This window comes from Armigeres subalbatus, unplaced genomic scaffold (genome assembly GCF_024139115.2).
Source record: "Armigeres subalbatus isolate Guangzhou_Male unplaced genomic scaffold, GZ_Asu_2 Contig750, whole genome shotgun sequence".
NCBI classification, from domain to species: Eukaryota; Metazoa; Arthropoda; class Insecta; order Diptera; family Culicidae; genus Armigeres; species Armigeres subalbatus.
Window position 1 is genome coordinate 121,655 of NW_026943535.1, and position 21,252 is coordinate 142,906.

At 41.8% G+C, this 21,252-nt stretch overlaps 2 protein-coding genes across 2 annotated transcripts in view; one reads left to right on the forward strand and one right to left on the reverse strand.

Annotated features, from left to right (window-relative positions):
• LOC134204614 (uncharacterized protein DDB_G0287625-like) overlaps window positions 1-21,252 on the forward strand; it is a gene marked incomplete at its 5' end in the record, with an annotated part of 153,448 nt that overhangs the window by 121,325 nt on the left and 10,871 nt on the right. The window lies entirely within an intron of this gene.
• On the reverse strand, window positions 13,041-14,910 carry LOC134204619 (probable cytochrome P450 6a14). The gene is made up of 2 exons (XM_062679413.1): window positions 13,783-14,910; window positions 13,041-13,722 (listed from the first exon to the last, which is right to left on the reverse strand). The coding sequence occupies exons 1-2, from the start codon at window positions 14,882-14,884 to the stop codon at window positions 13,271-13,273; spliced, it is 1,554 nt and encodes a 517-aa protein (XP_062535397.1). The 5' UTR covers window positions 14,885-14,910; the 3' UTR covers window positions 13,041-13,270.

A 21,252-nucleotide genomic window follows, 5' to 3' on the forward strand; every position in this document is an offset into this window, starting at 1 on the left:
TGTTGAAGTGATTTTTAAGCTTTTAAGTGCATAAAAATACTGTTTCCCCCAAAAGTCGTTGTTCTATAAAATTCTTCAGTTTATGACAAATGATTGTTAATTTATTATATTATTATTCCTCTTTTTCCCCTGGAAATTTGAGTAATATAATTGCTAAGGGTATGCGATAACACATTTTTTCCTGGCGAAACGAAACGAAACGAAATTAGAAATGGTCTTGTTGATTCGAAACGAAGCGAAACGAAATTCAGATTTACTTCCGAGACTTCGAAACGAAACGAAATCGAGGTTCATTTTATTCGAAATTTTTCGAAACGAAACGAAATTTAAATTTTTTTCCGCGGAATTTTTATAGAATTCATTTTTTTGCATATGAAAAATCCGCGATGAAAATAGTTTTATTTAATATTTTTAAAGAAAAATATTGTTATTCAAATGCCATAGGAAGAATTTTGCTTATTTTTACAAAAGGACGCAACAGAAGAATTTTGCTTATTTTTACAAAAGGACGCAACAGCAACAGATCAGCTTCGAACCTGTTCACCATGTTCAAAAGTATGACCCTCATCATAAACAACGTAAAAATATCCATCGCTTGATATATCCAACAGCTAAAAAAAGCCGATTTTACAACTGCAATTAACACATTTCATATTGTTCACCATTTTGAAAAATATTACAGATTCAAAGTGCCACCCCTCCATTTCAATCAACATCAAATTTTCAGTCTGTAAAGCTTTTCAAAATGGTCTTTTCAACAAATATGAAAGTATGCTGTTGATTGCAGTAGAAAACTCGGCTTTTTCTGAAGCCTGTTGGAATATTAAGAGAGCATTTTTATGGTTATCGTGAGGGGATTTTTATCCATCACTTTTTTTTCAAGAAGATAAAGCCTCGGAAGATAAACGGTGCGGTGGGAGTCAACCCTAACTATAATAGAGGTGGAATGCGTTTACTCTAGCAACACCATTACGCTATCTGCATGTAGGCATTAGGTTACAGTGGCCAAACTTCCCGGATTATGCGGGACTGTCCCGGGTTCAGCCTATTTGCCTCACATTGCTTGGCGGCCCGGAAAACGTTCTTCAAACCATTCATACCATGTAAAGCCTGAAGATTCAACCCATTGGAAATGGAATGTAAAGAAATCTGTAACAGATCTGAATACTTAACTATATTCTCTTAAGTATCTTGGAACTTTAGTCTACTGAAGCTGAGGGTCTTAAGGGTCTACCGAAGTTATAGGAAGAAGGTAATTTTGAGTATCTAAACAATGTTCGCAATATTAAAGAACACAAGCCAGTTTTTATTTCTGCAGCTCAGCAAATAAAGAACAGACTTCCGTTAAAAAAATGGTTATTTGCTGCTGTAAAGTAAACTGTTTTCTGTGCTTTAGCAATAAAAAATAGATACGTGTTTGCTGAAAGCTAGGACATGATGTAACAACTCAATCGAGACTGCTTTGTTACTATTCAGTCGGTAGCTCTGACGAGGTAGTCGCCAGTGTAGCCAAATTAATTTGGTTCAGAACCTTCCAAACAATATTTTTCAAAACTCTCTGTTTATCTTCCTTCCTATCCATTATTTATGTAAGAGAAATGAAAGGTTTATTCACGTTTATTGCTAAATAATAACTTTTAAAACTGGCAGCACGTCCAAACTAACAACAAACTGCCCTGAAAATCAATACAATTTTGAAGCGTATGAATAGTCTGCATCTGCAGGATCTAGAAAATGCGAGCAAATTCCAGATTTCCATGATATATGGAATCAAAAATATCTTAAGGTAAAAGTTTAAGTCATGACAATGATCTCAATCGGAAGGATCTGAAATAAATGAGATATCAGAGAACGCCCGAATGTGGAGCATTCTTAAATCGGCAAAGATCTAAATCAGGAAAACTACTGAAACATCACTATTTCCATTTCACTGTTTTTAAACAATGGTTGTTCAAACTGAATACTTTCAAAAGACAACGAAAAAAAAACGGACTATACTCTGTAGACCAGTGAGGAGTATTTCGGTTATCGAAGAGCACAGATCGAACAATCGCCTCATAATACATTACATATTACACAACATAGTCTACTTAAATAAAAATAGAGCATACCAAAACGATGAGATGTACAAATTATGTTTACTCCCCTGAACAATATTATTTAAATCAACACATATGCATCGTTCTATACTTGACTACTTTCAACAAAACATTGTAGACATTTTTGAGTGGAAAGCTGCGTTTCTGTTGAAGATACAGAATTGTATTACAGTAGACGTTCGATAACTGCAAGTCATTGAACTGCAATGCTTTTTAACTGCAATTCGATAGTTTCAACAGTTTTGCAGTTATCGGACCGCTAAACTTCAAACTGATGTCAAACTCAATGACAGCTGCATTGCGCTGCACATTTAGATGCACTTTTATTGCATCTGACGTCGATTGACAACTGTTTGACGTCTAGAATGCGTTGCAGTTATCGATCGACATTCGTTAACTGAAAAGTAAACATAGTGCAGTTATCAAACGGCTACTGTACGTGGTGAGATTAATTGAAGGAATTTATATGTTTAAAATTTCGAATAGAGTTTTAACGGCGGCGCAGCCGAATTTTTTTGCTATATGAAAATTTGAAATATTAGAAATTTATTTCGAAATTCCGCGAAATTCCGTTTAATTTCGCTAAAAGTGTGATTTTTCTGTCGAAATTTTTGAAATAAAACGATACGAAACGAAATCAGAATATTAGATTTCGCCATACTCAAATTCCGCGGAATTCCGCGGAATTTCGTTTCGAATGCCCTAAAACGAAATTTTTCGAAATACCGCATATGCTTAATAATTGCCCATGTGCGATTTACCGTTAAATTCTTAAAAATCAGAAGCTGAACATTTGTCATGAATTTGCACGTTAGGATTTCTTCAAGTAAGTTTTTCGAACAAAGAAGCTTCAATTTCACTTGTTACTGTTACTGACCGGTTGAATTTTTGATACTTTTTGAAAACATGCCTCCTACGCCGAGTCCCATTTCGCCATTGGGTGCAGGCGGCTATTTTCTAAAGTCTTCGTATACAGTTTCGCCACACCCAGAGATCTCAGGATCCCTCTCCTTGTTCAAGGGGATCGGATTCTGCACCCGATGACCGGTGTCAGTCTTCCCACAGTGGTTAGAATTCACTAGCATGAAGCTAGGAGCTGGAACTCCTCCACAGCCAACATGAACCGTTCCATTGCGAGGCGCTTAAAAGAGGAGATAACACGGAAGCTCTAAGGGTACCTCTAAGAAAACCGCTGCTTTGCTTATTGCCACCGCATGAGCTTAGCTTGATTAATAGTACAATTCGTGGTTGCTATTCGTGATTGGCCGAAACAAAACAAATATGTACAGCTCACCAATTGAATAGACTTCTTGGGATTAGAAAACTATTCTAACTGTACATGCTTTGGAGCTTTTATAATTCGAGACCAATAATGATGCCGGCCACAGTCAATTTTTAATAAGGAGAAGAAAATTAGTTTGACACCCATTGCTACAAGATAATAAAGAATCTTCTGCATCCCCGTGAGCGCCACGGGGTCACACCCGTTCTTCACATTATTTCGGCGAAAGGCCCTTCCAAACAATTTTGTGAAATCTGCAAGGTGCAGAACTCAGATGAACATGTGACAAAGTTTGAATTTCTTCGAGCCAATTATGGAATCCCGACGAGCATTCGAGATGCCTTGGTTGACGATACCCCTAACTTATCAGCCCTCATCTGTTTCCTCAAAGATGGAGGGCACCTTAACTTGGGTGTAGGACCCACTCACGAGCCTCTATGATCTTCACAGAGTTCAGAAAAATATATAAAGCTCTTTTAGTGGAATGCATTCAACCGTCTAAGACGAATTAAGTACTTTCCATTTAATTCCACCAGTTAATTTTCGTTATCTTTGCAGATACGTATTTCGACCACAACTGTGTGGTCGTCTTCAGTGTCTCGTACTTGACTCGACTTCGACTTCGACCAAGTCGAGTCAAGTACGAGACACTGAAGACGGCCACACAGTTGTGGTCGAAATACGTATCTGCAAAGATAACGAAAATTAACTGGTGGAATTAAATGGAAAGTACTTAATTCGTCTTAGACGGTTTCACAGAGTTGTAAGTTTTCTGCTCCTCAATCACAATCTCATCAAAGTCAGCAGGAGGGGGTGGGGTTCATCCCCGACTTCACTAACATCGTTTCCTCATTTTTTCAACCAACCGACCAACTCCTGTATAGCTGGAACATCATAAAGCACTGATTCGGAGGCCTATACTGCCTTTATACGCATAACTGTCCCATGTATATAGGAAATCCCAGCAAACATGGGACAAATATGCGTATGACGGCAGTATACCCCATGATAAATTTATTTTAAAAAGCTCCAAACGCGGGCAGCACTGGTTCTGATGATGCATTTCAACTTGTTCACACAGCTGTGCGGCCTTCAACACAAAATGAGCGAAAAAACGAAAATCATCACTTCTCTGTGGGGGCTGCCTTATCCGATTCTTTTTTTTTTCGCAATTGTATACAAGTTTTATAAAATTGTTATCATGACTTGTTATGATTAGGAACAATTTTTGCCTTTCTTTTATCGTTGTTTGTTATCTATTAAGAGCAATTTCTGCAAACCCAGCTTACTAGTTATTGCATCATCATCACTACCTTTGCATAACTTTGAACATAGGATTCCAAATCAGCTCTCGTTATTTCTCGACAGCAAACTGCAGAAATCTCCGCATTCTTTTTTTTAATCTTTATTAAGGAGACTTTCAGCCCAAGGTTGGCCCAATCTCCGCATTCAAATTTTCTGTAACAAAACATTTTGGTCCATTTTTTCTAAAAGATAGAGAAAAAAGTGTTCGTTAGAAGTACCATTGATCATCTTTCCTAAAACCTGGATGTTTCGAACAATTTAACAGGATCACTCTCTAATAATCTCAGACTTTTTAAAATATATTTGGTAGATCTTCTTTATATAACCAGATTAGATCACGGCATGTCCGGATGGACTCCAAAATCAAATGCAATATGTTTTCCTACATTACGGTCACTGACATGCGTCAAACTGCAATTGGTCAGTTTGCTCCCGGTCAACACTTTTGTTCAGCTAATTATTCGTAATCAACCACCCGCCCAACCCGCTCGTCAGTCACCATCGCCGATAGCAAACATCATTCTAATGTCATGTGACTCGACTGACATGTGTGACGACAGCCGATCAAATTCCAATATAAATACACATTTATTCACCGGAAAATTTCCAACATCATCCTAAATACACAATCGACTCCATCATCACCGCTCTGCCGTCGATGACTTTGAAAGCAAACCCTCTAAATGCCCCCGGGAGCCCAATCCAATCGGAAAACGCAAAGCAACCCAACAATCACCACCCCATGATGCCCCGGGGCGGGGGAGTGCGATTCGGGTTGGACCAAGTTAATAGATATTCATGTTGATGACATAACGAGCACCATGATGGTGATGATGATGGAGTACGGTATCGGTTGAATAATTAATTACAGTTTTGAAACAAATACAAAGGCATGGATCGAAGGCACCGTGGTTCAAAAATGGATTATTGTTTGTATGATAATGTCGATTGGAGTGGGGCAAGACGGAAGTTCCGAGTATTAAGGTACTCAAGAGTAATTGAGCCATACGGGGGCGAGAGATAACGACCCAAGTATTTCGGCGTGAAATTTGACTCTGCTGGTTGCTTGCCTATTGTTTAAAAATGATTTTCAAGTGCTTTTCATTAGAGTTACAATAAATTCTCTTCTATTGCCAATTGTTTAGTTTTTGGTATACCGAGCATTTGAAAGAACTGTTCATATTAACATCTCTCGCATTACCACTCGGAGCCACTACGGCTGTCTGCATAACTAGAATGCATACAGACTTCTATTTGTCAAGCATAGTCGCATCGTATCCCTTTGTTACCGAAGAAGGGTACGGTAAACAAAACGGAAAATTGAAACTTGTTCACACAATGAGCAAGCAGTTTGTTACTGAGTTTACCAATCCTGATGAGTTGATATTCCACTCCCCGTACAAATTAACACCCAGCCAAACAACCCATTCCCGTAATGCATACTAAATCAGTCATACAAATGCCAAATCAAAACTTGTCCATTTTCGCACTAAGCTTCATGGCGTTTCCTGGGTCAGGCTGACAACAAGCGTGTGTGTGTGTCTGTTTGCCACGGCTCATCTGGTTTACTCATCGGAACAATTTTCCTATGCACAATAGCCGAGGTATTCCTTTCATGGACACGCCAATATTGACAGCTATTTCCTTTCATTTCGCACCCTAACATCAATCGGGCGCCGTTGGTGGTACATAAATAAAAAATCAGCCACAATCGCGCCCGGTCAATTATTGAAATTAATCATAATTAAACGTCAGTCACAGTGCATCGCCGGGGATGCTGGGGACCCGTGAAAATCAACTGGCCCTGCGGCCACGGGTTCACGAATTTAAAATCACCAATCGACCAATTGGTGACGGTAATTGTAATTGAAAATTAATTTTCACCAATCACGTTTTCGTGTGCCCTAATTTCGTTGGTTTCAATTTTCAATTAAGAGCTCCTGGATGGAAAGATGGTTTAACCGTGTGGAATGCAACTGAAAATTGGCACTGGAAGGTCACAAATTTCAAAAGAATTCCCAGAGGATTTTATTCGAGAAATAACTTGACGAATTTGTTTGAAAAACTTCCAAAGGAACTTCTGGAACTATTTTCTATGAAATTCTTAGAGGAATTTCCAAGTGAACTACTGGAATTATTAGCTGTTCTTGCTCAGAGAACCAACAGAGGTTTGCTTGGGACTAGCACTCATCTTCAATGTACAAGTAATGGTAATCTCATTTGTTAGGTCATACTGGCGCCTGCCACGTCAGAATGCAAGTCAATTTATGAAAGGGGGGGGGGGAAGGGGGAGGAAAGGATGATGCAATCACTCGCCCACTGCAAGCCGAATGTACTTCTGCACTTGCCACGAGTTCATGCGGAATTTGTTGGAATTTATGGGATAGGTTCGTGAGGCAGGTTTCGTCTTGGTTAACGAGCTGCCAATGTGATAGATAGGAGAAGGTAACTGATGGAATTTCTAATTGGATGTATGAAACGAGCTCTATAGTTCATTTCCAATTCTAGCAGATTACCGTTAGAATACTCAAGTTGAAGGTATAGGAATAATAATGGAAACGGTATGGAAGTCCATTTCCAGTTCTAGCGATTGCTAGAACATGAGAAATAAAGAGAAAGATACAAAGTAGGAGAATGGAACGGACCTGGGATTGAACCCACGACCTCCTGCGTATGAGGCAGAAGCAGTAGCCATATGACTACCAAGCCCGCTATGTGGATTTTGAAATTAATAAAAAACTTGGATGAATTTTCAAAATAATTTTTGGAGGATTTTAGGAACCCCTTGAGAAACATCCGAAAAAAAAATTTTGGCGAAATTTCCGTTTCAATTCCTGAGGAAGGTAAATGAGCACTATCTGGAGGAATCTAACTTCATGGATGATTTTCTAAAGGAATTCTATTAAAAATATTGAGAGGAATTCCTGAAAGGATTCTTTTAAGAATTTTTGAAAGCCTTGCAGAATTGCAAATGCCAAAGTTTCATATAATTCCTGAGTGAAGCTCATAGGCAACATCCGACGCAAGTTCATTAGGATTGGATAATACAGATTTAAAAGGAAGTTCCAAACGGAATATCTAGAGGAATTTCTCTAAAAAACAACTGAAAAAATATTCCATTGAGTAGCGGGAGGAATTACTTAATCAAATCATTCATTGTTTCAGACTAATTGTCATTGTCATGATCGATTCTACCTCAAATAATAGTTTTAACTACTGACGCCAAAGAATTTCTTGAGTAACTTCCGGAAAGTTTTTTTGAGAAACTTCCGGAGGAATTTCTTGAGTAACTTCCGGAGGAATTTCTTGAGAAACTTCCGGGGGAGTTCCTGGAGAAACTTCCGGGGGAGTTCCTGGAGGAACTTCCGGGGGAGTTCCTGGAGGAACTTCCGGGGGAATTCCTGGAGGAACTTCCGGAGGAATTCCTGGAGGAACTTCCGGAGGAATTCCAGAAGGCACTTCCGGGATAGTTCCAGGAGGAGCTTCCAGGAGAGTTCCAGGAGGATCTTCCGGGAGAGTTCCAGGAGGAACTTCCGGGAGAATTCCAGGAGGAACTTCCGGGAGAATTCCAGGAGGATCTTCCGGGAGAGTTCCAGGAGGAACTTCCGGGAGAATTCCAGGAGGAACTTCCGGGAGAATTCCAGGAGGAACTTCCGGGGAGTTCCTGGAGGATTTCATGAGGGAGTTCCTGGAGGAACTTCCGGGACTTCAGGGAACTTCAGAACTTCCGAGGAACTTCCGGGGGAGTTCCTGGAGGAACTTACGGGCGAGTTCTTGGAGGAACTTCCGGGGGAGTTCTTGGAGGGGGAATTCCTGGAGGAACTTCGGGGGGAGTTCCTGGAGGAACTTCGGGGGGAGTTCCTGGTGGAACTTCCGGGGAAGTTCCTGGAGGAACTTCCGGAGGAGTTCCTGGAGGAACTTCCGGGGGAGTTCCTGGAGGAACTTCCGGGGGAGTTCCTGGAGGAACTTCCGGGGGAGTTCCTGGAGGAACTTCCGGGGGAGTTCCTGGAGGAACTTCCGGGGGAGTTCCTGGAGGAACTTCCGGGGGAGTTCCTGGAGGAACTTCCGGGGGGAGTTCCAGGAGGATTTTCCGGGGCAGTTCCTGGAGGATCTTCCTGGGTAGTTCCTGGAAGAACTTCCGAGGAAGTTCCTGGATGATTTCATGAGGTAGTTCCTGGAGGATTTTCCGGGGAGTTCCTGGAGGATTTCATGAGGGAGTTCCTGGAGGAACTTCCGGGGAGTTCCTGGAGGAACTTCCGGGGAGTTCCTGGAGGAACTTCCGGGAGTTCCTGGAGGAACTTCCGGGGAGTTCCTGGAGGAACTTCCGGGGGGAGTTCCAGGAGGATTTTCCGGGGCAGTTCCTGGGGGATCTTCCGGGGAGTTCCTGAAGGAACTTCCGGGGGAGTTCCTGGAGGAACTTCCGGGGGAGTTCCTGGAGGAACTTCCGGGGAGTTCCTGGAGGAACTTCCGGGGAGTGCCTGGAGGAACGTCCAGGGGAGTGCCTGGAGGAACGTCCGGGGAGTTCCTGGAAGAACTTTTGGGGGAGTTGCTGGAGGAACTTCTCGGAGAGTTCCTGGAGGAACTTCCGGGGAGTTCCTGGAGGAACTTCCGGGGGAGTTCCTGGAGGAACTTCAGGGGAGTTCCTGGAGGAACTTCCGGGGGAGTTCCTGGAGGAACTTCCGGGGGAGTTCCTGGAGGAACTTCCAGGGGAGTTCCTGGAGGAACTTCCAGGGGAGTTCCTGGAGGAACTCATGAGGTAGTTCCTGGAGGATTTTCCGGGGAGTTCCTGGAGGAACTTCCGGGGAGTTCCTGGAGGAACTTCCGGGGAGTTCCTGGAGGAACTTCCGGGGAGTTCCTGGAGGAACTTCCGGGGAGTTCCTGGAGGAACTTCAGGGGAGTTCCTGGAGGAACTTCCGGGGGAGTTCCTGGAGGAACTTCCGGGGGGAGTTCCTGGAGGAACTTCCGGGGGGAGTCCCTGGAGGAACTCCGGGGGGGGTTCCTGAAGGAACTTCGGGGGGAGTTCCTGAAGGAACTTCCGGGAGAGTTCCTGGGGGAACTGCCGAGGGAGTTCCTGGAGGAACTTCCGAGGGAATTCCTGGAGGAACTTCCGAGGGAATTCCTGGAGGAACTTCCGAGGGAATCCCCGGAGGAACTTCCGAGGGAATTCCTAGAAGAACTTCCGGGGGAGTTCCTGGAGGAACTTCCTGGGGAGTTCCTGGAGAAACTTCCGGGGGTGTTTCTGGAGGAACTTTCGGGGGAGTTCCTGGAGGAACTTCCGGGGAGTTCCTGGAGGAACTTCCGGGGAGTTCCTCCCGGAGGAACTTCGGAGGAATTCCCTGGAGGAATTCCCGGAGGAACTTCCGGAGGAATTCTGGAGGAACTTCTGGAGGATTTCCCGGAGGAACTTCCGGAGGAATTCGGAGGAACTTCCGGAGGAATTCGGAGGATCTTCCGGAGGAATTCGGAGGAACTTCCGGAGGAATTCCGGAGGAACTTCCGGAGGAATTCCGGAGGAACTTCCGGAGGAATTCGGAGGAACTTCCGGAGGAATTCCCGGAGGAACTTCCGGAGGAATTCCTGAGGAACTTCCGGAGGAATTCGTGGAGGAACTTCCGGAGGAATTCCCGGAGGAACTTCCGGAGGAATTCGGAGGAACTTCCGGAGGAATTGCCCGGAGGAACTTCCGGAGGAAGTCACGGAGGAACTGCCGGAGGAGTTCCCAGAGGAACTTCCGGAGGAATTCGGAGGAACTTCCGGAGGAATTCCGGAGGAACTTCCGGAGGAATTCCCGGAGGAACTTCCGGAGGAATTCCCGAAGGAACTTCCGGAGGAATTCCCGGAGGAACTTCCGGAGGAATTCCCGGAGGAACTTCCGGAGGAATTCCCGGAGGAACTTCCGGAGGAATTCCCGGAGGAACTTCCGGAGGAATTCCCGGAGGAACTTCCGGAGGAATTCCCGGAGGAACTTCCGGAGGAATTCCCGGAGGAACTTCCGGAGGAATTCCTGGAGGAACTTCCGGAAGAACTTCCGGAGGAATTCCCGGAGGAACTTCCGAATAAATTCCCGAAAACTTCCTAAGAAATCATCGAAGTATTTTCCGGACGAATGTCTGAAGGGACTTTTGGACGAATTTCCAGAGACGCTTCCGGGTGAATTCCTAGAGGAGTTTTTGAAAGAATTCCCTGAGGTTCTTCCGTAGAGAGTTTCGAGGAATTCCCGCATCAACTTTTGGAGGATTTCCTGGATAAATTTCCGAAGGTACGTTTGTTGGGGCCCTCCTTAGCCGTGCGGTAGAACGCGCGGCTACAAAGCAAGACCATGCTGAGGGTGGCTGGGTTCGATTCCCGGTGCCGGTCTAGACAATTTTCGGATTGGAAATTGTCTCGACTTCCCTGGGCATAAAAGTATTATCGTGTTAGCCTCATGATATACGAATACAAAAATGGTAACTTGGCTCAGACACCTCGCATTTATTAACTGTGGAAGTGCTTAATGAACACTAAGCTGCGAGGCGGCTCTGTCCCAGTGTGGGGATGTAATGCCAAGAAGAAGAAGAAGAAGACGTGGTTTGTTATTGTGTAAGATTTACCACGGTCACATTGACAGCTACAGGCAAATCCAGACCCAACAAATACCTTCCCCAATATCCAACTCCGTGGTACTTACCCTCATAAGTCGCTGAGTCGGGGGCCTCTCGTTAAGTAAGTACTACACCAACAATTTCTTCCTCTTCGAAGTTACAGTAAAGATGGGCGTGACCAGGAGTAGTAATCCTAGTGCTTTTGTAATTTTTATGCTAGATTGAAATCAAGGACCACACTCACCTTGATTTCTGATAGCAATCTGAATAAGGATTTCAAAAGAAAAACATTAGTATCACTAGTGTCCAATCTACGAGGTACACTAGGCTATGCTATGCTGTGCTAATTCCTGGATGAACTTCCGACGGAAATCCCGTAGGAACTTTCAGAAATATTTTCGGTGGAACTTCCAGAGAAATTTCTGGGAAAAAATCATGCATGCAAAAAACTCACGTCGAATCCAGAAATTCCTTCAAAAATTCATTCAGAAACACCTTCAGAAAATCCTTTGGAAACTCTTCCAGGTATTCCGTCGGACATTCCTCAAAGTACTCCTTGCACAATTCCTTACAAATTTATTCTCAGGATTCCATCTTAATTTCTTCCAAGAATATCTTTGGAAATTCCTCCACGTATTGCTTTGGAGATTACTCCCGGAATTCCTTCGAAAGTTTTCAAGATTTTTTTAAATAGAATCTGTTGAAAATTCCTCCCGGAATTTGTTCAGAAATTCTTTCGAAAATTCTTTGAAAATTTCCTCTCGAAACTTTATCCTTATAAAATCCGTCTAGAAATTGTTTTAGAAATTCTTTCGGGAACTCCTTTGGAAATTTGTCCAGGGAATACATCGGAAATTAGATTAAATATTTCTTAATGAAGTCTATCGGAAGGCAACTTTTTCGAGCATTTTCCGGGAGTTCAAAGGGTTCTATACAAGAGTTCGAAGTGGAATCTTTCCGTTAATTGAAATGGGGGGAATTCTTTGAAAATTCGGTGGGAAGTTCGGTGCGAATTCGGAGGGGAATACTTTTGGGTATTCAGAGGGGAATTCCTCCGAAAATTCGGAGTGAAAATCCTCCGTAGATTTGGAACGGAATTCAGAAAGGAATTACTCCAAGAATCCGGAGAGGTATTCCCTTCGAAAATTCGAAGATTAATTTCTCCAAGAATTCGGAGGGGAGTTTCTCCTGGAATTCGATGAGCAAATTTGGAAGGGTATTCCTCCGGGAATTCCAGGGAGCACACCTCTGGGAATTCGTTGGACATTTTCTCCGGGAGATCGGAGGAGATTTTATTCGGGAATTCGGAAGGAATTCAGAGGAAAATTCGGAGGGGGAGTCTTCCAAGAAATCGTAGGGGAATTCTTCCCGGAGTTTGGAGAGGAAACAGCGGATCCCAAGACGAATCGATTAGTGAGAAAACTGTACAAATCAGTCAATCCGTTCGTGAGTTATATTGCCTCAAAGGAAATGCAAACTCATTTTTATATATGAAAAGAAGGAAGATGAACACTGCATTGACACGATTAGATGCTACAGTGCACTTCTATTCGCGATACCCTTTTAGATTTGCGAATGAGAGTGTTTAGGGAAATACAGGGCAAATATTTATCTGTTCCCCACAAACATTACGTCAACAATTTAGCCGTCGAACAAAGCATAGAAGTGTTATTGAACCACAAATGCCCTTACACGTATTAGTAGGTACAGCAGTCCCATATTTGCTTCATCCCCTTTCTGCATGGCTCAGTCATGATTTTGTGGGTAACCGGCAACATTTCCGTTTTGTTATTTATTGTCACAACAGTTCATAAATTTCACGCATGTCTGTAATTGACAGCAACGTAATCTACCGTAATGCTAAACTGCAGTCAATGATAAACATTCCGCCACTAAGCGACGATGCATGTCAATAATGATATGAAATGCAAACAGCCTGACTTGCAAACGTCCGCACATCTGTCGTGGTCTAACAAGCTCAAATCAGCTGATAATGAAACTCGTCAAACCTTCGGCACGCGTTCGATTGGAATCACATTTCCGATCGGTTCAATTTTCAAATATACTCCTGTCTTAGGCGTCAGCACGAACACCTTTTCGTCAAACTCCAAACGATCTGGAGTTTCGCTCATGGGAGCGAACCGGAAGTTCCGCAGCAATGTAACCAAACCAATCTTCGTCTGCATCTGCCCGAACCGCATTCCAACGCAAATGCGAGGTCCCTCTCCGAATGGAAGATAGGCAAAGGGATGCCGCGATTGTACCGCTTCCGGGAGGAACCGATCCGGATCAAAGCGTTGCGGGTTCGGGAAATGGTCCGGGTCGTGGTGCATCGAATGGACGGGGATCTGGAACATAGTGCCAGCGGGGATGGTGAAATCGCAACCTTCTGGTGTGTACGGGGAGTTGGACATCCGGAAGAGGTTGTCCACTGCGGAGTACTTCCGGAGGGTTTCTGTTAAAGGACAAATTTTATATTCATTGAAATCGTAAAGTAGACATTTTTGGCACATACCACTAACGACGCGATCCAAATAAGACATTCTGAGTAAGGTATCGTACTTCAACTCTCCGCCGTCCATCGCAATCGACTCTTCAATTTCTCGCCGAAGTCGATCCTGAATTTTCGGATTTCTGGCCAATTCGTAGAGACAAAAGTTCATAGTTGTCGAGGAAGTCTCAAATCCGGCGGTGAAAAATATGAAGCATTGTGCCGCAATTTCACTGACGGTAATTCCCTCTCCACCGGAATTGGCTTCATTGCTGAGCTTCCCATCATTCTTGATCCTTATCAATAGGTCCATGAAATCGTTCCTCCGCACACCGTTTTTTTCTCTGTATTGGATTGTACTATGGACTAAATTCATGAAGAAGTTTTGTACGTCTTCCTTAATGAGTTTAAGTTTGATCTTCTTGGCAAAGTTTTTGTAGGTGCCTCCGATGAATAATTTAAAGAACGTTATCCCGTCGAACTCATTTGCTTTAAGACCCATCAGCCGAAACTCGGAGCTTGGATTCTTGATCGAGTTACACTCCACTCCAAATGCCACATTACCAATCACGTCCATTGTGAACCGCTGCAGAATATTCTTCAGCTCGATATTTTCCTTCGCACAGTTCTCCGCTACATACTCCTTCAACTGATCTGCCACCTTCAGTACTGATCCGAACATGTACTTCATTTTACCCGACGTAAACGTCGGCGACATCTTCGTACGCATCGCCTTCCATTCAGCACCTTGCAGACTGAACAAATTAGCACTCAGAGGATCTCCTGCCGAATCGACGAAAACTCCACGATCGTGGAATTTATGGAAGTCTTTAACCAGAATACTTTTGCTGATCTCCGGATCAACCACCAGAACCGCCGGCTGGAAGAAGTTCATGATTCCACCTATCTTTAGCCCACGCCCCTTGAACTCCCAATACAACCGTTGGAGAACTTTGCAGCTGTGCTCCTTCTGGAATATTCCTCGGATATTTCCGTAAATCAGGTGTGGATTCTTCGCAGTCGGAACACCCAACCGTGACCATTGTTGCTGTTCACGTCTCAGGAAGTAGTAAACGATTCCGGAAAGACAGACGAAACTGGCTAAGACCAGCGTTATCAGCTCCATGTTCGAAAAGGTCCTCTCCGAGTCAAGTGTCGAAAATTACTAATTCTAAATGCACCGGAGGCACGTATTTATTCGGCGTTGAAGATGGTTAGTTACATGCAGCAGACGGCGATCGATAAGATCGCTTGTGTAAGAAGCACAATTTAACGCAGAGTCATCGTTTACATGCCGAGTCATCACGATCAATATGTTAGTAGCAGCAGTAGGTGGTTAGGCGCGTGCTCTATAAATGGAACAAGGGAACTATTTTGATAACAGACTGAAATATTTAAGGTATTATTTTTGAATTAAGTTTGGTTCTACGATTCAATTGTATTTTCTATCAAATATGTTAATATGTTTTTTTTTTGCTTTGATTGTCGAAGTACGATTTATTAGCTTCAGTCTGAATCTACCTCCTACTATTGTTTTAAGGGGCTCCTAAAGACATTTTAAAGAACTTTGCAGAGGAAATTCGAAAGAATTCTGTTGTAAAAAAAAGTAAACTATTTTCCGAAGACATTTCGAATGATTTTACCCTAGGAAACTCAGAAAAGCTTTGCCGTGGAAATTTAGAAAAACAAATTCCGAAGTGTTTTGTTTAAGAAGTCCTGAAAAGCTTTGTGAGGAAATTCTGATAAACTTTGTCGAACGAGTTCCGAAGAGTTTTACCGAAGGAAGACATTCGAAAAAAAAATCCAAAAGTCATTCTGTAACCCACCATTTTGAGGTTACAATGTAAACCACTGATTGCTGAGCCAATTTGGTTCATGTCAAAAAAAAAAACTGTAAATAATATATTCCATTGTTAAATTACTAATAAACTTTAAAGGTTGTTTAGAATAATCTGCGTTAAGAAAAGAAGACGTATGAGTCCAGTTTTGTCGTTAAACCAAAACAGATTATTTTAGACCTCCGGGTTGATGACCTTAATTCATTCAATTATTTATTTATTCGTTCATTTATTTATTTGTTGGTTGTTTTATTTTTGTATTGATATATTTATTTATTTCGTCGATTTATTCGTTATGTTGTAACAATTTACTTCTAAATCGTACAAACATTATTACAAAAAGGAACAAGCGCATAGATAAAACATTGTAACGATTTTGCATGTAATCGTCCAAATTTTCGAGTACCATCATAAATAACATTTAAATTCAAAATTATAAAAGTCATCAACCAAAACCCTCGGTTATTACTAACACAAAACAACTGCGTCAAATGTCCGCAATCATCTATATATTGCCAACCGTTGAGATGCTGTATGCGGTTATGGACTTCTTTCGGAATATGAGATACGAAAATGGGTATAAATAGGCCAAAACGATAAACGTGCTCTCTTGGTTTATCTGTCCGAAGGAGTGAAGACTTGGTGTGAACCGATTTCGCACGTTCAACGCGTTTCGGTAGTGTTCCGTGTTAGTTTGTCTTATAGCTAAATTCTAGAAATTAGTTAACTACAACTTACAAACTAGCTCGAACTTAAAACTAGGTGAAAGTGTTAAAAGAACAGCCTAAATACATCACGAGTGGATTCCTAGAAAAAAAAAAAAGTGTGTGCGGATCTCTGCGAGGCGGCATCACGAACGATCAGTGCAAGACACCATAAAGCCATATTTGCCATTGCTGATCGAGTTAGGCCCGCATTGATCATTTTCGTACATGAAATATTATTTCGAGCGAGCCGTGGTGCAATTTTGTGTAAAAGTGGTCAGAGCCGACGGGTTGTGTGACTTGATTTGTATCTACCTGCCCATGTGATACAAACGTGTGTAGAACAATAGTGGTGTATTGCAAAGACTGTTCCCCGTTGGCTCATGTGGTGTCACTCGCTCGAATAGACCACATATGAACAAATTGTGCACAGTGTACCGCTCCTCGGACAAAATCGGAACGATGACCTACGTCAAATTATGGTCAATGTGTCACACCCTGTCACCCGAGGTGTTACCGGGTTTTGCAAGCTTGATTGGCCCTTTTCGTACCAACGTGAAGTTCAGCACCGCCACCGAGGAAGCCTACCTATGTCGACCACCGTTCATCAATCGGCCGCAACGATATGCATGTGAGAGAATGGTTGTGAATTAAACCGCAAGTATTGAAAACTATATCCCTATTATTATTATTTGCCCCATGATCCCCTGTGAAAAGCCTAAAACGAATATTAAGAAAAATATAATGATAAAATGTATGGTCTGACTGAACTAAATTGACTTAGGTAATAATTATTAGAAATCCCAACGAAATTATTTTTTGTCTTAAATGCTTGTTTCCCAGTGTTCTATTGTAAAACAGATATTAGCTCAGCAATCAAGGGTAAGTGGGATGTAAGTCCACCGAAATTAATGAAATCTTTCCTTCACTCGAATGGTAAATGAACGACCCTGTAACGAAATCTAACTATCGCTCAAAAGAGGCTCTTGTAAAGTCCACCCCAGACGGACACCGTGGCTAGACCAGTGTCTAGGGGATTAGCCAGGGGTCCATCTGACCCTCGTTGAATTCCAGATAGTTTCAATTCCAAAGAACTTTGTCAACGAAATTCCGCAGAAAATAATTTGGTGAACAAATTCAAACAAAAAAATACACGAAGAAATTAAAAAAAAAAACCAAAGTCCAAAGCGTTTCTTGAAGAAATTTTGAACAATTTACCCGAGAAAAATCTAAAGCATTTTTCGAAAAAATCCCGAATTATTTCCCGCATAAGTACCAAAAAAGAATTTTCGGAGAAAGACTTCAAAGGAAATTTTGAGCAATTTCCCGATAAAATTGCAAAGTTTCACAGGAGGATTTGAAAAAATGTCCGATACATTTTCAGAGACACAGAGTTTCGAGGAGAAGAATGTTCCGAAAATAAATCCGAAGCATTTCCTGAAGAAACTCCGAGAAATTCCAGAGGAAGTTCAAAAAAAAAAAAAAATAGAGCAAATATTTTTTTGAGGATATTTCAAAGAATTTTCCGTTCATATTCCACAAACATTCAGAGAAAGATTTCAAAGAAATATCGAGTTATTTTCTATAGAAATGCCGAAGAATTTCTGTGCAAACTTCAAAGAATTTCCCAAAGAACTTGAACAAAATTTCTGGACTCTGAGTTCTGAATATTGACCTGAAAAAAAATCGCATTCCAAAAAATTTGCTTGTGGAAATTCCAAAGAGTTTTGCCGAGGAAAATCTGAAAAGTTCTAATATTTTCTGCATAAAAAAAAATCCGTGGAAATTCCGATGAAAAGAATTTGCCTAAGAGATACCGAAAAAAAAACGATAAGTTTTTGCCCACAAAATCTCGAAGACTTTCCTGAAATAAAAAAAAACAGAATATCCTCGCCAATGAAAATCCGAAGCGTTTCAGAAAGAAATTTCAAATTTTGCCGAAAAAGTCTCAAAGAACATCCCGAAGAAATTCCACAAAACCTCCTGAAGAACTTAATAAAAAACCCAAATTTATCCCCAAGTGGTGATTCTTTCTCGATTCAATATGTTGGATTCGAATTAATGTTGTAAATGCTGTGCTAATTGCCTACATCTTGGCGGTTAAAATATTTGATGCAACCTTATCACGCTGCTTATAAATTACTCAATAATTGAGTAATTTTTAAGCAATTAGGGTAAAACGACCTATTATGGAGGGGTTAAGCACCGTGTCAAAACAAAATTGATTTCAAAAATTCTTCAAAAATTACCTGTTGGTCGATTTCCACATTGTAGTAGTTGAATAGGATGCTCGTTAACTATAGTTTCGTAAATATTACGTCAATTGTGTTGTCACAATAAAAACAAACTACCGCAATAATAGGACGCAGTTGCCTATCGTTGCGATATTTTTTGAAGGTCAGTCCTATTGTTGCGGTATTGCAGGTAATTCTTATGGAGAGCGATACCGCAACAATAGGACTCTAGCACTACCGCAATAATAGGCTCAAAGGATTCAATTTTATAACGAAAAATGTTGATTTTTCATCATTTTGAACGGAATTTTGTCAAACAAAAGCTGTTCTAGTCGTTAATCCGAAGAGTTTTAGCGTACCCACAATTGTTTTTAATGCTATTATATCCAGAATGGACTACTTTAACACTACCGCAACATTAGGACATACCACAACGATAGGACGTTTTACCCTATTATGAGAGTAATGGATTGCGTCACGGCTAAATTGATTAATGACTTAAAGTGTGCATGTAAACAGCGTATTTGTTAAAAGAAAAATAAAAAAAATTTCAAACAGAATGAGAACAGAAACAAAAACAATAGTGTCCAACTAGGAAAGTTTCTCCGTCGAATGAAACTAGTTGCACTCGAATCGGTCAAGTCCTTCTATATGAAACGTGTTTAACAAAAAAATTCCCGGGGCTACACACATCCACACACACACACACAGACGGACATTTACTCAGTTTTTCGAGCTGAGTCGATTGGTATATAAGTATTGGTATGGGTCTCCGAGCCTTCTATAAAAATTTGGCTTTTGGAGTGAAATTATAGCCTTCTGGTACAACTTTGTTGTACGAGAAAGGCAAAAAATTGTTTATGTTTTTTCTGTTATATTTTATCTTTTCTTATTCTCCTGTATACAAGACCCTAATCATATCTCCAGGTTATCTCCGTTTCTATCATTTCATGTATAGGTACGCATTGTTGATCGTGTTGCCAGTGCGCGGTACCTCAACAGCTCCTCCCCGTAACTCTTGCGAGAGCCAGAGTTCACTGATCTGACCTCGGGTACCGCCAGCTTTGTCACCGGACGTCTAAATAATCCTTTTATTATGCGCACCATCGCTTGTTGCACGCGCCCATCTGCACCACGAATCAACTGCTGCACAACTCTTCGTACCCAACATTTCTGGTTGTCTTCGTCGGCTATGAATACTATCTCATCTTAAACAATTGGCTCCGACTCTGAATTCCACTTTGATCGGTGACTTATTTATGGAAGATATTCGCCTATCCAGCGTTTCCACATGTTATCTGCAAGTCTTTGTGATCGCTTGTACCTAGTTGTCTCGAAGTGCCTGTGCTTCTCCGCCTGTAGATTTTAAGATTTCTCTGCCTGTTAACGGAAGTCCACGAATGAAATGGTTGGGCGTTAACGACTCAGCGACTCGGCCGACTCTTGTGGAACATAATGGACAGAAGTTTATCAAATCTGCTGCCTCACCTAACATTGTCAGTAAAACCTCGTCTGTCAACGTCCATCCATCGTCAAATACTTTCATTGCCTCCTTGACGGAACAAGCGAGCCTTTCCTAGGCTCCTCCCATATGTGGTGCCAATGGTAGATTAAATCAGTAAAGGTGTCACTGCAGTCTACGCCTATTTCCTGGGTAACTTTTTTACATGCACCAATTTGCGTGACCGAACTTTTGATGATAATGTTTCATTAACCTCATGGTGATCGGATGTTTTCTAGGAATAATTATCGGGAATCGTACTTCAAACGGAAGAAATTCTGGTATAAAAACTGTGGCCCCTGAAACTATCGACTATCTGGACCTAACTGAAGACTAATGTTCCATTTAGTGAGCTCAACAGCTACATTTAGTTTGGTTGGCACCCAGTGCTAGTCAGAAGCCATAGTTCGATGTAAGATGTGACCGACTCTAAGAGCAGTAAAAATCTTGGGGCGCCACAAATCAGACTTAATCCATGAATGAACCGTGCGCGAATCAGTCCCCAGATAGCCGCTATGCATCTTCAAGTTGAAACATATGCTTACTGTTCGTTGCCACCAACAACAGCTTATGCGCCACTCTCCTTAGAGAGGCTGCTGAGGCTTGTTTGTCTCGACCCGGTTGAGACTCTTAAAACGGGCAAGTTGATAGAATTCAAACACACGACCTCACTTCGCTTTGTTCAAAATTTCCAACGTCAGCCAAAGAATCGTTCCATAATCTAATCCAAGCACAATCAATGAAAAAATACTACTCGATAAAGGACGGATTCCTAATTCGAAATAAATCTCATAAAAATCTCAATTACTTTCGACCAAAGGCAAAATGCTTACAGGCATGCTTGATTTATTGATGCATTCAAACCTTTTAAAATAATCTAATTTTTATGAGCGCTTATCGGATGCATATTTAAACCTAATTATAACTTTTCCCTTTTGGGTTTCACAAAACTTTAGCTTAATACTAGATTACTAACCCTAGCCTAACCTGATACTAGAGCTCGGGATGTAGCGGCCATAACCGACGATTCGATGATATCCGTTCGACGATCATCGCCTTTCTGGGAAACGTCCCTGGTTCGCCTATGCTTAGGCGTTCGGCGTGAAGTAATCGTCCGTCTAGCTCTGGACTCCTCTTAAGCGTTTCGCTGACTGTATCGTGACCGATGGGTGCGGGTCACGACTTCTCTTTAATAATTTAATAAACTTTTACAATTA